Source organism: Rhinoraja longicauda, chromosome 14 (assembly GCF_053455715.1).
Source record: "Rhinoraja longicauda isolate Sanriku21f chromosome 14, sRhiLon1.1, whole genome shotgun sequence".
Lineage (NCBI taxonomy): Eukaryota > Metazoa > Chordata > Chondrichthyes > Rajiformes > Arhynchobatidae > Rhinoraja > Rhinoraja longicauda.
Genome location: NC_135966.1, coordinates 26134681 through 26150958, shown reverse-complemented (window position 1 = coordinate 26150958; position 16278 = coordinate 26134681). Strand labels below are relative to the sequence as shown.

General features: G+C 41.1%; 1 protein-coding gene across 2 annotated transcripts in view; it reads left to right on the top strand.

Annotated features, from left to right (window-relative positions):
* Positions 1-4379: 4379 nt before the first annotated feature.
* Positions 4380-16278, top strand: part of nsg2 (neuronal vesicle trafficking associated 2) — a 62520-nt gene continuing 50621 nt past the window's right edge. The window contains exons 1-3 of one of the 2 annotated variants that reach the window (XM_078411597.1): positions 4380-4533; positions 5572-5738; positions 6170-6289. In XM_078411597.1, the coding sequence (XP_078267723.1) occupies positions 5610-5738; positions 6170-6289 (249 nt within the window). In that variant the 5' untranslated portion in view covers positions 4380-4533; positions 5572-5609. Of the gene's footprint in view, positions 4552-5571; positions 5739-6169; positions 6290-16278 lie in introns of both variants that reach the window. The other variant, XM_078411596.1, reaches the window with a different exon arrangement.

The window sequence follows — 16278 nt, the reverse complement described above, 5'->3', positions numbered from 1 at the left end:
GACAAAAGATATAATGTCCACAGTAATACAAGAAACATAACAGAGTAAACATTCTAAATTCTGATTATAAGTGCCTGGGTAACATTGAGTGAGCACTGCATTGCTGTTCCATATGAATCTCCAGAGTTATAGTTATGTGGTCCGTACTTTGTACCAATTAGGTTATTTCCTCAACATCCTACAGCTTTAAGACACTGGTAGTTGATGAGGAGAATGAAGCATGGAGCTGGCACAGGTGGAGAGGGAGGTATGTTATGTAGTGCGAAGTAAGGAGGTGGACAAAATTTCCAACCAGTGAGTTCAATAAATGAAAGTTGCATTTAAAGATTCTAGTCACAAGATGGCTCTACATTAAAATATTTAAATGTTACAGTTGCATATCTGAACCACTTGCTGGATCGGATTCAAACGTCTGCACTTATCTGCCTTTTTGGTGTAAGCATTGTTTTTTGATTTCAGTTAGTATTATGGTCACTTACACAGCATAATCTCGATTTGTGAATGCTCCAGCTAATATAGTGAATTAGCAGTCACTTCAGCTATTCTATGGTAAAGAAAAAGTGCACCAGATTGAAACCCAAAAGGAAAAATTGTGATTTATTTTTAATGTATTAACAAGACATTTTATTTAATTTGTATTATCTTTGGACAGAAAGATATTTCTTCTTTGTCATGATCAATTGGTAGAAAAGTTGGCTGTATTTTGTAATCATCAGCAGCATGACTTTTCAGTTAAAACAAAAAATATTGCAGAATATCTTTATTCCTTGGAGTAACATTATTGAGACATATTGTGCTTAAGAAGTCCCTCAGTGATGCCAGAGGGGATTAGTCTTACATTAAAAGGTTAAATATGGTATTTGAACTGTTTAATCTGTTATATAGCATCAGTTTTGGCTGTCACTTTACCTATACTGTTTACCTATAGATGGAACTAATGGTTTCAAACATAGAATTAAATACATAAAAACATTGATCTCTTGTTAAGGTTCAAATTCATTAACTTCTCAAAGACTGATAATTGATAAAATGATGTTTTGATAACACCAAGACTGGAAACCAAGACAAGGTTACCCGTAACCTTGGGTAATTACAGTCAAATAGATGACTCAATTTTACACATTTGGAAGTAATCTAGAGAGTTATTTAACAGATAGCCAGAGCAATATCAAGAATTTTGCTAGTAGTCCAAAGCTAAAATTAACTCAAATAACATAATTTTCAATTAGCTCAATTTTATAAAGTAAACACAATTCTATCAAACAAAACAGCTCTATCAAGGATTAAACTTGTATCACCTTGTATCAGAATTTTTCTTAGGTACGGTTATTGGTCTGAAATTTTACTTGCAGGTCGGATTTAACCAGCTATCAAAGGATTTCTGTTGGTGGAGAGTTTTCTAGCTCTGTCATATGATGGATTGAGAATTGGGAAGCCCAATGTCGCTTAGGGCCTCACCAATTTGATTGGAGCTGACTTTACTGAAATCCTACTTAGGGCAGAAGCTTGATTGGCAGATAGGTTTCGCTAGGGGTGAGGGGTGAGGGGAATGTGGTGATGGGAGGGTGCATGGGGAGAGAGGGGTGGGAGGATGGAATGGGAAGGATGTGTGGGGAGAGTGAGTGTTTATAGTGTTCTGAGGAATTCTAGGTCATTATACCTGCAACATTTTCTAATTATGAATGGATATTCACCTTGAATATTAATTGTGTTTCTTTGTCCATGGATGCTGCCTCTATTGGGGAAAGTTTAGAAAATAAACCAGCCAATCAATTCTTCAGAGATTATTCTCCAAATGCCTTTCCCTTTAAGAGTTTGTCACAAAAGTCCCATCACATGACTTAGTCATACTGTGGCCTACATAGCAGCTGACACCATCTGTTATCAGTTGCTTTTAACCAGCTGAGGCCAAAATACAGTTTCCCAATTAAACAAAGACTGAAATGACTTTTTTTTTACTGCTCTCTAAACATTTGTTTTATTGAAATCTAGTGCTTGATTTTAGTGTTCAAATAAGCTTTCTTGTCTCAAATTGAATTAAGAAAAAATGACATTGGATAAAATCGGCATAAAGTTCACATAAATGCTTAAATTCAGTCATAAAGTGCAATTTTCAATTCTTGATCTGAAAGAACAGGGTATTCTTAATTATTTTATGAAGAACTTAATTTGAAAATAACATCTTTTAAACTCTATCTATCTATCTATCTATCTATCTATCTATCTATCTATCTATCTATCTATCTATCTATCTATCTATCTATCTATCTATCTATCTATCTATCTATCTATCTATCTATCTATCTATCTATCTATCTATCTATTCTTGATGGTTTGTCAGTTTGCTTGATCCTGAAATACAGCCAAAACGGTACACGAAAGCACGACAATTTTAGGCCCACCTTACCATTGTCCTGGGGTGGTCTGGAGGAAGTTTCATTCAAATTGGTGTTATATTTTTAAAGTTATTCATATTTTAAGTTTAGAAAATCACTTTTCCATCTCCCCTGGCCGTCAGACGCATTTGACGTCACAATGAGAACCCAACGGGTCCGTGCATGCGCAGTTGGGGCCCGTTGATCTGATACCTACGTAAGATGGCCACCGGATCCATGCTTGCGCAGAACAAACGGGTCTGCGCCTGCGCAGTTGGGGCCCGCTGATCTGATACTTACGTAAGATGGCTGCCGGATCTTTACTTTTATAAATTCACCCACTTATTTGCTAAATTGTGCTCCGCTACACGGATTTGTAGTTCAGCTGCCATAGAGGTTCCACAAAAATCTTGACATCTGTTATGCAGAGTTTTTCCAGAGTGATCGGGGAGTGCAAGAATTGTTTCAGTATACCAGTTGTCTGCCTTATTCCATCGCATGTGGCAGCATTACCTTAGTTGTTTGCTGCATGTGTGTATGTGTGATACTCATGTTGTTGGCAGATAACCTTTGTGTCTGGTTGTGAGCCTCTGATTTGGAGTAATGGCTCAAATGCACCATGCATAATCAGCCATCAAAGAATGAAGGTGTTGTATCAGGATCTCAGATTACAGGCGTTAACCTGAATGTTTTGCTTCCTTTGGTTGCAGACAAAAAAATAATTCATTTTTGGTGTCCCTGACATGCCCATGCTTGGATATCCATGAGAATATGTTGGTGAACCACCTTGTAAAATTACTGTTATCCTCTGGCAAATCTATGCCTAAAATGCTGTTGAGTAGAGAATTCTAGTATTGCCAGCACTGATGAAGAAACTACAATATATTTCTAAGTCAGAATGGTGTGCAGCCTGAAGGAAATCTGTAGATGATGGCTCCCATGCATTTGTTACCATCACAGACAACAATGCTTAGATTCCAATTACTCACAATCAATAACCATGATTTAGCTGCAAGGATTAAACATAACATTTCCAAATTTGACACAACACGAAGTGGATCGCACTTGCTCCAACAGGGTCGCTTAAACATCTATCCTCTGATGATGATGTAAAGTGTTGAGAGTGCAGAGACTTCAAGAGCATGAAACTGAGTGAAGGGGCAACAACATTGCAGATGAAATGCAATATGAAAAAGTGATGTTATCTACAGGATCGAAAGATCTGAAATACGGAGTTTTGTTTTAAATGGTAAGAGGTTGGGTAGTACTGATGATCAAAGGATCCTGGGAATCCTTGTACACATCACTGAAAGCTAACATCTGAAAGCTAATATTGAGCCAAGCAAATGATGTGTTGACTCTATTACAAGAGGATTTGAGTAGAAGAGTAAACATGCTTATCAAGTGGGCTCCTTAGTCCTGTATCTGTCAAGCCCCCTGAGTGTCTTACCATCCTGGTTAGTGGAGAAAGTTCTCTCACACTCCTGGCTTGTGCTCTGTAGATATATGGTGGCAGAACGCAGTTGAAGTTGTATAGCCAATATTTATATGTTAGTATTGACTGGGCTCCAGATCTCTTGAATTCTCCTCAAACCTACATTCAGCCACATTTAGTTGGCGGTTTCACTCTTGATGAAAGAGCTATCTAGTTCTGGTGAACTGTCGGTCTTTAATCAGGAGTGTGTGGCGATATACAGATTGCTTTTGAAGGAATCAAATTAGTTAACACTTAATTTGCTCTATTGTCTCCCCGTAAGCTTCTATTTTATGGAAAATTGTGACAATAATTCAACGACAGGTTAAGTCTCTGCCTGCCATTTTGGGCAAGTTTCATTTTAATTTTTAAGGAAGTGAACTACTCCCCTTGAACTGCAGTTTCAGAAATGTTAGAATTCTGTTGGAAAAGACAGCAATCACTTGGATGTATCTGGCACCACAGTTTTGCAGGGTAAATGCAGTAGGTGGCGTTGTTTGTACAATGCAACAAGGAACATCGAGGGTTCTGGGTTGGACGTCAGTGTCCCGCAGCGCACGGAGCTTTCACTTTCAGCACCAAACCTGTTCAGTCTGCGGCAGGAGCGCTCTCTGGTCAGAATCTACGCAAAAGCTTCCCCTTACCAAACGCCATCTTGTGACACTAGGTGCTTCTATTGTAAAGGTAAAAATCACCTACGCTGTAAGTATGGATCAAAAGATGATAACAGTAAAACTGCCATATATTTTATCTAACGTAAATCGGACTGTTCGGTTTTCAACGAGGTCATTTAGCTCCAAAAAGGCAACATGCGACTGGTATTTCCGATGTGCGAGTTGTTTGAATGACGTTAATTCGCGTTGGTCCATGATGAATGTAAAGGGTGCGGAAGAATTACAATTTTCTTTGTGGTTTATCGTCGTCGCGTTGAAAATGAGGCATGTATAAGTGATACACCGTGGCTGGCAGATCAGTGCAGGTGTTGTGCTGGAAGGGGGCACGGGCAATAGCAGTGGGATATGGTCATCCACCTAGTGTGATTAAAAAAAATACTTTGGGCGATGTGCAAGTGTTCGTGCTTCGTCTCTCATGTTTGAAATGCAATTCTTCGTAATTCTCCAAGTGGCGAGGAGTCTTTACGCATAATCTTCCAGCCGACGTATCGATAACAATGCAGTCATCGTTCGGAATGCAGTTCCCCGAAATGAAAACGCGAATGCTGTTTTCCGTTACACTTTATACATGTCATACAGGGAGGGGAATGAATTCAGTAGTGTGGGCTTTTTTCCCGTTATTCTGATTCTATCTATAGTCACATACACACACAATTGTGGTCGGTTTACATGGATAGAATGTTGCACGTAATTCTGGCATTAAGAAAGAATTTTCGGACACTGACATCTGTCAGCTTTGAGTCGAGGGTATATGTGTATTGTGCGATTACTGCGATGATTGAATTATATTGTTTTTTTTAAACATATGGCGCTTTATTAATCGCTTTGGGATTTATTAGACTGTGAGCACGAAATGAGTCAATTAGCATTCTAACCTCGTTCTTGCCCATTCCTATCTGAAAAAGAGGATGGCATTGTACTAAATTCACTGCGTAGATTAAAGGGGAGATGTTGTGGAAGGGATTTCTTTTCTGAAGGCGCCAACTGTTCTTCTTGCCCCTTGTCAAAATATTGTCTTCCCCCTCCCCTCTTTCTCTTATTTTTCCAGGGTTTGGAAAGCACGTGAAGCAGCCGCCCGCGTGAACAATGGTGAAGCTGGGGAGTAACTTGAATGAAAAGAATGCCAAGCAGTCTTGTAGCGATGATAATTTTCACACCGTCCCTTTGATCACACCCTTGGATGTGAATCATCTGCAGTTCCCAGCCCCAGACAAGGTACTGAACGTCTTCAGAGCGGAATGCACCCCCACAGGTTTTGAGCCAGATATATTATTTATTCAACCATTCTAAAGAGTTTCAACAAGTATGTGAAAAGGACAATATATTTCCCGAGAGTCCATTTTGACTATGATAGCTGTGATCGAGTTCCAGGGTTACTACCAGTCAATCAAAAGTTAAGTAAAGGCGAATGGAAATTGACCGAATCAGCCCATTAGGTTATTAGTTGTTGACCTCAATGAATAAACAGTAGAAAGAACGTCTGCAGAGCGGAATAGGGTGGGGCAGGAATATGTAGATTATAGAATACTTCACAATTGCCGTTCATCTCTGCTATGCCATTATGTTTATTTATACATTTAAAGTCATTGTGGCGAATAGCTTCGCAGGTTAAAGAACCGACACGCCCTGATTTTCCTTTATCATAGGTTGTGGTGAAAACGAGAACCGAATTCCAATCCGATCAAAAGAACAAAGGGAAACTGCGGGTACCCAAAATAGCTGAATTCACCATCAGCTTCAACGACGGAGTATCAGAAAGGCTCAAGGTAACGGTTTGAACACTTGCTCATTTTATTGTCAGGGGAACATATTTCAATGCATGCACTATCGACGGCCCAGTGGACAATTACACGCACAGGGAATGGATAAATATTGCCATTAAAAATCGCAAAGGAAGATATTAACAGTGCAATAAATCGGGAACCTTTTCCCCCCAGAATTAAGCATTTTGGTAGATATTGTTAAATAAAAAATGCCTTCTAACGCTAACTTAATTTTCAAATTGTAAGAAATGTCCATCCTATTGTTATGAATCAAAGTGCATTTGATTTACAGAGAATAATTTGAACATATTAACCGTCAGAGAGAACCATTTATATTTTAAAAGGACTGAGATGGTTGCATATATCTTGGTGGTATAATCAGTGAGTTCCAATGAATTGAATATTTCACACACAATGGTCTCTGAAATATAGAATGAACTTGGGAGACTGTTCAGTGTTTCCTTAGATTAAGAATTATAATGTAGTATTAATTCTAATCAAGCACAAATCAGATAGGCAACACAGTGCATATTTTAAAATAATCTAGTTATACATGCAGACGAATGGCAAAGGGGACTTGGTATCTATTGTTCATTTCAAAGGCTGGAAAATACCTGGTTTGTTTACTGTTTACAGCAAAGGGCCAATTTGTTGATACTAGATCCACAAATAAATTCTTGGCCAAGTAGCTTGGTTCACAAAAAAACCTTCTAACCAATCAGATAATTGGTGAAAGGTCATCACCCTGAAATGTTGACTTTGTTTTTCTTTTCACAGATGCTGCCTGACTTGTTGAGCATTTCCAGCATTTTCAGTTTTTAGTTTAAATTTCCAGCATTAGCATCTTTTGCTTTTGTTTTTAGAGTGGCCTTCAATTATTTGCCAGGTTGTTGCCATTTGTTTTGAAGTTGAGATTGGTTGGCGAGAAATATTGCTTCCTGGTGGTCATCTCAATTGCATTTTCTGCACTCTATGGGGAATGGTGTAGCAAAACTAAGAAATGCTTCCTGGCATCTCAGGGCCTTGCGTGCTCTTGTGACATTTCCTCTTGGTGTGCATGAGGAGTTGATAGCAGAGGAGGCATTGTAGAAGGTATGAGAAGAGGAAGGAGAAGGGGTTCAGCAGGATCTATTCATCAAGAGACCATTGGAAGTAGTTGTACATGCAAATTGGCAAGATGAAATGCCAGGAATGCTCCAATTCAGTAGGACGATACATTGCATTGCAAAGTCAGGATTGTCTTGTCAGTGGTAAAGGCCAGTGAAACCATCAAATTTAATGTTTTTTGGCCAGCCAGGGTCTGGAGACAACTAAAATCTTTGGTTAGTAGCACACTCCTGCATTGGGAAGCCATTTTATTTCTGGGGAATGGAATTAATCTTCTGTGACTAAAAGTACAGGCACCAGCAGCTCATGGATTTGACAGGATCACAGGCTTCTCAAGGTGCAGGGTGCCATTGACTACTCTTGTATCACTATCAGGGCACTACATTTGAAAGCTGTGATATTCTGCAACTGCAAGAGATTCTACTCCCTACATATGCAGCTATGATTTTTTTACAGTGAATTATTATTGTCACTGCTTGATACTGGATAATAGCCACAATGTAGTTATTTAGTAACAGTTTAATATTCCCTCCAACATTCACCACCGTGTCAAACCATGGGGTACATTCCATCTAATTGGCTCTTGGCTCCTTCGGGAACCATATAACTGAGTAAACTGAATCACTGTCTACTATGCTGTGATCTGGAATACGTAACAAAACAGGACTACACATTCAATCTTTCGTTTTATGCATCACAGCCGTGATCATCACTTTCCCAGCTGCCACCAAGCAGGAGGAGGAGACCAGAAAGAGAGGAGGCAATGTCTAAAACCCCTTTCATGCTGTCTGAGAAAAAACAATTCATCTTTGGTGTTAGTGACCACATTTGAATTATCCATTTCATTATTGTTTGCATCTTGCCATCCACTGAGACACAATGAACAATAAAAGGCAAAACCAAATCAATTTTGAGCATTTTTGTTCATCCATCCAGAATAATAACCTTATAAACAAAAAGTAATTTGCCATTGGTAGAAAGCAAAGGAGATTTGTAGTCAGTGGAGAAACTGCATCTCATCTGTGATTGTGCCTCAAAATCGCCGTAGTCTGTTGAAGGGCAGTTTGCTGGAATCATGTCATACTTGCAAAGCCCTTTGGAACTCTGCTATACAAAGACAAAATAATAGAATGTGTAGCTTGTGTGACATTTGTTGGGCATCGACTGCAGCATATAGGCACTTATGGCTGCAGCTTGTGCTGCAAAGGAAGCTGGAAATCAGCCATTTGATAGTACATGAAAGTTGGGTCTGCAAATACTGAAAAGACTATCACACCCATAGTGGAAAGGATGGGTTCCAAGCTATATGCAGACTTCAATGGCCAGAACTGTAATTCGTAATATTGCATGTCTACTTTTCATTAAGTTTCCAGTGCACCAATAACTCTGCAGTGCAACCCGTCTTCTGTAGGCTGTCCCAACAAAATACAGTGAGTACACTGCTGTAATAACTGCCTGTACGTTCTTCCTCCAGAAGTTTATAATTGGTCTAGCCTTTTTCCTTGCCCTTGAAACAAGCCACATGTGCCCAGTAACTCAACATATACAGGTATAGCCCCAATGCTAACGTCCACAGAATTCAACATGCCAGTACTTCTGCTGGGGTTACAATTGCCAGGTAGATTAATAGTGCACCTCCATCTTTGCTATCTTGCTGCTAAAGTATCATCTGTCCAAGTTTCACTCCAGGATTGAACACTTGTGTGTTGAAAATGAAAAGACACAGGGTAGAGTTACGGAAGGAAGCATAAAAGTGAGAGGTGTTTGCTTACACCATCTGTATCCCATAATCAGAAAAGACAGTGGGTGATTGAGAAATGAATGGTGGGAAGTAGGATTAGGTTTAAGCACACCATTATCATCAACAGATACTGGCCATTGTTTCCATAATGCTGTCTCAGTGATTGCTAGTGACTGCCCTCCTGGGTGGTTAAACATCACAGCTTTGGCTTTCCCTTTCAGTTTTGCAGTTGTGGCACTTCCTTGTGCAAGCGATAAAGTGGTATGCTTACCATAGTTGAATTGGTGTGCAATCAGTGATGTATGGCTGTGAGACTTAAAGGGAGGATAAGTGTGTAAACTGTTATACTTCGTGGTCCGGTACCTGTTGTACCTTTAGTGACTCTGGAAGGACCACAAGTACACTTGTGTAAAAGGTTACATTGCTGGAGCTCAACTCCAGGCTGTTTATTCCGTGGCCACCTGCATCCAGAGTGCCCGCCTAATCACACCCATCACTTATATACACAGCCATACAAAGTAGTTCTTGGATACACAAAGTAGTCCCAGCAATATCACAATATCCCCCTTGTCTTATATATTACAACATCCCCCTTGTCTTATATAAAATTGTTTTCATTACCATTCGAGGGCTAAAATATATTTAACAAACAAAACCAAAACACCATTGCTTTTTGCAAACAAAACCAATAACACAACTAAACACAATTAAACACAATTGCTTTTTTCGCCATCATGGTGGTCACTCCTCTGCGGAATTTCACTCATCGCCGGGTGGTCACTCATCTCCGGGTGGTCACTCATCTCCGTGTGGTCACTCACTCCGTGTGGTCACTATCTCCGTGTGGTCACTCACTCCATGTGGTCACTCCACATATATATACATATATACAAAAGCATCAAATATAATACATTAAGCTTTCAGTACACAGATCACTACACAGGTCGTTAAACACAAAATATTCATTTTGTTCCATATCTTCCCCTCAAGAAGACGTGCTGTGTAGATCAAACATAGTGTAGGCTCTAGATGCTCCACCACCATGATTTGCCTGCCACTGCTGGCCTCCCACTGCTGGGCTGGCACTGCTGGGCTCCCACTGCTGGGTTGGCACTGCTGGGCTCCCACTGCTGGGCTGGCACTGCTGGGCTCCCACTGCTGGGCTGGCACTGCTGGGCTCCCACTGCTGGGCTCCCACTGCTGGGCTGGCACTGCTGAGCTGGCACTGCTGGGCTCCCACTGGCACTGCTGGGCTGGCACTGCTGGGCTCCCACTGCTGGGCTGGCACTGCTGAGCTGGCACTGCTGGGCTCCCACTGCTGGGCTGGCACTGCTGGGCTCCCACTGCTGTAATCGCGGTGCGCTGGCCCCGCCCACAGGTGCTCCACGGCAGCTGCCGCTCAACTTTTCGAACGCGCTGCCGCTGCGCGCTGGCCCCGCCCACAGGTGCTCCCCGGCCCCGCCCACAGGCGCTCCCGACAGCTGCCGCGCAATTCGAACGCGCTGCCGCTGCCTCGGGCCCAGGCCGTCCCGACTCTACGGTCGACGCGCCTGGGTGAGTATGTAGTGCCTCGGCCTTTACCGGCTGCCGCACCTCCGCGGGTGGTCGGTCCCTCCGGTCGCCGACCCCCTCCGGTCGCCGCACACCTCCGTGGGTGTCGGTCTCCTCCGGGGCTCTCCCGGTCGCCGCACACCTCCGTGGGTGTCGGCCTCCCCCAGTCGCCGCACACCTCCGTGGGTGTCGGTCTCCTCCAGGGATCTCCCGGTCGCCGCACACCTCCGTGGGTGTCAGCCTCCCCCGGGGCTCTCCCGGTCGCCGCACACCTCCGTGGGTGTCGGTCTCCTCCGGGGCTCTCCCGGTCGCCGCACACCTCCGTGGGTGTCGGTTTTCCCCGGTCACCGCACACCTCCGTGGGTGTCGGGTCTCCCGGTCTTCCCCGGTCACCGCACACCTCCGTGGGTGTCGGGTCTCCCGGTCGCCGCACACCTCCGCGGGTGTCGGTCTTCCCCGGTCACTGCACACCTCCGTGGGTGTCGGGTCTCCCGGTGTCCTCCGGTCGCCGCACACCTCCATGGGTGCCGGTCTCCACCGGTCGCTGCACACCTCCATGGGTGTCGGTCGTCCCCGGTCACCGCACATCTCCGTGGGTGTCGGGTCTCCCGGTCTTCCCCGGTCACCGCACATCTCCGTGTGTCGGCTCTCCCGGTCTCTCCCCAGCAAAGCAGTCGCAGGCTTCTGATCTCGGGCCTACACAGATGCTGGGGCGCGACGTGGGCCTACACGCACCGCCCCCAGCAGCTTGCAGCGTCACGTCGGCAACTCGGCGCTGACTACTGAGCAGGTAACTATACCAATTCACACTGGCCCTGTCGGGATGCACTCCAAACGTCCCGAACCGAGCTGGAAACTTTTCTTTCGTTTTGTTTCCCTTCAGGGCTCTTTTAAAAAAAATTTTTTTTTAAACCTTTTCTGCTCGGGCATGCTTCATTCCCTCCCTAGGCGAAACACCAAGCCGCTGCCACCATGTTATACTTCGTGGTCCGGTACCTGTTGTACCTTTAGTGAATCTGGAAGGACCACAAGTACACTTGTGTAAAAGGTTACATTGCTGGAGCTCAACTCCAGGCTGTTTATTCCGTGGCCACCTGCATCCAGAGTGCCCGCCTAATCACACCCATCACTTATATACACAGCCATACAAAGTAGTTCTTGGATACACAAAGTAGTCCCAGCAATATCACAACATCCCCCTTGTCTTATATATTACAACATAAACATATGCTGTAACATGAAGTCAAAATCATGATTGATATAGGCTGTCGATAGTTGAGTGATAGGCGATGTGGTGCATTGAGCATTTTCCCATTTAACAGAAAATATCACATATTTTAATTTGCTTATTTTGTGGGTGTTAAAGATTTTGATGGTATGCCAATCATGACCTTAAGGCTTAACTCCCCAAGATACCATTGACAGCTATCTTCTACCATTGGTATTAACCAGAGAGATTCAGTTCCTTTGAAGGTGTGGACCTCTCCTCCTCATTTGTCAAGACCTCCAGTGACTGGTTCAGTCATTGTTTTCAACAAGCTGCTGCAACTGCAATGACTTCCATCAGTGGTTACAGCCACTACATTCCTTTGGGTTAAGAAATGCTGACTGGTTTTAATCAGCCAAGCCACTTTAAACTACTGCTGGTACTTCACGGTGATACTCAAGGCAATAAGTACTGTAGTAAACACTCACATAATGAGCAAGCAGCACAAATTTTGCTGTACCCGGCCAAGTGGGAGTTAGTTATGTATTCTGAACCTAGCTTTTCTCCTTTAGTGTTATCCAATTTTTGATTCCATATCACCTAGTAGGATGTCATAATCCACAGCTAGATGAATCCTAATTGACTTGAAATAATTATATTAATTGGATGAATGTGACAAAAATACCATCCTGACATTGTCATTAAAATGAATCTGATTATTGATGCAACAAAAATGAGGACAGACAAGCAGGTGGTATAATCTAAATGGACAATATATTTCACACAATGTAAAAAGAAATGATTTGTGATATGTGTTCCCTGCCAAATATATTTATTTAGATCCAACATTAATGAAGAAAACATATATTTTGGGGGAAAAATGCTACATAATTCAAACAATATATTTTGGAAAGTAAAACCATGTAAAATATCATCTAGAACCATCCCAGTATTTCTGCTTTAGTAAGCTGCCCTGTTGCAGAGTTCTTATTTTAATTGCAACCTGGTTATATCATGTGCTCATATCTTTGCACATATTTTGTAAAACAAGTGTGATTCAAGTGAAATTGAAGACTTGACAGTCATTTTAAGTCCTGATGTCAGATTGAACATGAAGTCTCGATTCATTCTAAATTATGTACATTATTATATATTTGTATTTTGTCACCAAGTTAATACAGAGGGTAGAATAATTTTATTAAATGCGGAGCTGCAAATAATGAGTGAAAGTGCACACAGTTAAAATCTCCATGTTACTACCAACTCCGGGGTCAATGGAATATGGGCAAACAATTTATAATCTCCATATGGTACAAGGTAAATTTATGTACCACATTTCGTGCAATGCATGCTCTTTCAAATTCTCACTGACTCTGTGTCACTTTTGACTCGGCATGACTGGGTACAAATATGTAGGATGCCATTCCACTTCACTCCTGAGAGAGCAAGTGGTAATTTTTTTAATGGATTTCTAAACTGAGGGCCCATTGACATGGTTATGGGATATTTTAGAGAAGGTGAATTCTCTCCTGGACAACATTTATTTCTTAATAAAGATCAGTTAGAAGAAGGTGGATTGACCGGCTGTAATTGCATTGCCATTTGTGAATGAACAGGGCATGCAAATTAACTGCCATCTTTCCTATATTACAGGTGTGGCAGTATTTGAAAATGTAATTCTTTGGGACAGCATCTGGTTCTGAAACACACTATAGAAATGCAGATGTCTGTTTTTTTCTTGTCCAGTTGATCAGCCAGCTCTCATGATTATCAGTACCAGGACTGATCACTTTGAAAACTATACAGTTTGTGTCTTATAGAGTTCGTAATGTTCAGAGTAATTTCTTCCTTCTGCCTGACCTTGCTCATTTCACTGTTGATTCCAATCAGATAAGCTCCTATCTAATATTGGTGGTATCAAGTCATGACCTTTATTCTTCATGGATATATATAATGCTCTTCATAAACTCAAAATAACCAAAGTACTTCTCACCCAATGAAGCAATTTTGAAACATATTTCCTGAGATAATATATGGAAGCTGTTAGTCAATTTCAACACATTATGGTTTTGCAAATAGTTGTATGATTACGACCAGATAATCTACTTCAGTAATCTTAATTTATGACCAAGCACTGGCTAAGATTAGAGCAAGAGGAAGAAAGTCAAAGAGAGTCATGGAAATAAGCTCTTTGCCCCATATCAGTCACGATGTCCCATCTAAACTAGTCCCATTTTACCTTCATTTGATTCATATCGCACTAAACCTTTCCTATCCATGTGGCTGCCTTTTAAATGTTGTCATTGTACATGCCTCAACTACGTCCACTGGCAAATTATTCCATTTACCCACTACCCTCTGAGTGAAAAAGTTGCCCCTCAGGTTCCTATTAAATCTTTCCCATCTCACCTAAAACTCAAGTCCTCTGGTTCTTGATTTTCCTACCTTGGGCAAAAAGAGCCCATGCATTTCATCCTATCTATTCCCCTCATGATTTTATGCAGCTCTATAAGATCACCCCTTAACCTCCTGCACTCGAAGGGATAAAGTGCTAGGTTGCCCCATCTCTCCCTATAGCTCAGGCCCTCGGGTCCTGGCATCATCCACATAAATCTTCTCTGCACTCTTTCTAGCTTCCAGCTTAATCCAATCCTTCATATAGCAGTGTGACCAAAACAGAACACAGTACTTCAAATGCAGCCTCACCCACCTCTGGTACAACTGTAACATAATGTCCTAACTTCTATACTCACTACCCTGACTGTTGAAGGCCAATTAACCAAAAGCCTTCTTTACCACTTGAGAGTAACCCTCATATTCTTCTTGCCATAGTATTTTAAAATTTCAGTCAGAAACTTTATAACATCTCAATGCAGTCTAGCTTTTGTCTTCAGCTCTGGAATGGTGAACTACTAACAAATTACTGCTAACAATTATTAACTTGTATCTTTATCTGTATACGTTTTAAATATAAGTAGTATACCTATGTGCACTTTCTGTGATGTGTACATCACATATCCTGCATTACATTTTGTTGTCTCAGTAGCAGAGTCTAATTATGTGAATTGGATTTCATTTCATATTTGCATATTGTAATCAAGTTAAAAGTCCAATGTAAAAAAACTCTGCTTACCAAATGCATAAAGCACAGAAGCTGCATGAATTGCTGTAAACTTTCTATAAATATTTTCCATCTGCCGTTTTTCCCTCTCGTAAAAGGAAATAAGTTTTCAACTAATGTTCTAGTATGATAGACCTGAAAAAGTACCCATCTAACAGTAGCATAATTACAGCTAACAAACATTTTCTCTATCCAATAACTTTAAAATGAAAGCCTAATCTTGGCATCCTGGGTGCTTCAACTGAATTGTGCAGACATTTGCAAAATAATGGTTTTAAATATTGATCTGATTCAATTTTTTAAAATTAGTCAGAAAGAGGTAGAAGCCAACCTTTAAAAACTTCAGATAGGCAGAATTAAATATTTATTTTACTAGCATAAGAGGCAATTAAGGAGAAAGGGAGGGAAAGAATGAAGCAAATAGAAACAGCTAAAGATCACTTGAGATATTGACATTAATTGTAAATATGTATTTGCCTTTTTATCTTCAGTAAAGCTACTTTTTCTCTGAAAAATATTGTTATATTTTTACATGAAGCATTATTTCAGATTTGTGGTTTAAAAAACTGAACAAAATTCTGTGTGTGTTTAAGAAGATTTTCAGTTGAATTTTCAAGTAAAATTAATTGGGATGAAAATTACAGTTATGCCATGCTGTCATGTACAAGCTTCTCTCTTCTGTGACCTCTCACCATGGCATAAAGTGGAGGTTGCAGGGCAAGTAGTGAGTAGGGAGGTGCGCTGGTGGAAGATTGCCAAGTGCTGAAAGAAGATAAGGATCTATCTTGTTCCTGCTCAGTGGAATGAGTAAAAACATCAACCTTTGTTATTCAAAAATAAGAATGTAAATGGGTATTCAGCTGAGAACTAGAGTTTTTAGTGTTTACTTGTCATCAGCTGGATGTTATGGTCTTAAGTGCCAGTATGATTAGTTTTACAAGCTATAAAACTCTTGACTTACAAACAAGTTTTTGATTCACATTTTGCTCTGACCTGATAATAGCCCGAGCATATTCCCTGGCAATACAGTAACTAATCCTGAAGTAATCTCAAATCAAATTCTCCCATAGCCACCATAGTCTGAAGGCACTAGATCATTTGAAGTTTCTTTGTTGGAAAGTGAAATAAGGCTTTGTACACAACATAAAACAAGCTAGCAGTTAAATTACAAGCATATACAGTGCATTCAGACCCCTTCACCTTTTCCACATTTTTCTACATTACAGCCTTATTTAAAAATGGATTAAATTCTTTTTTTTATCATC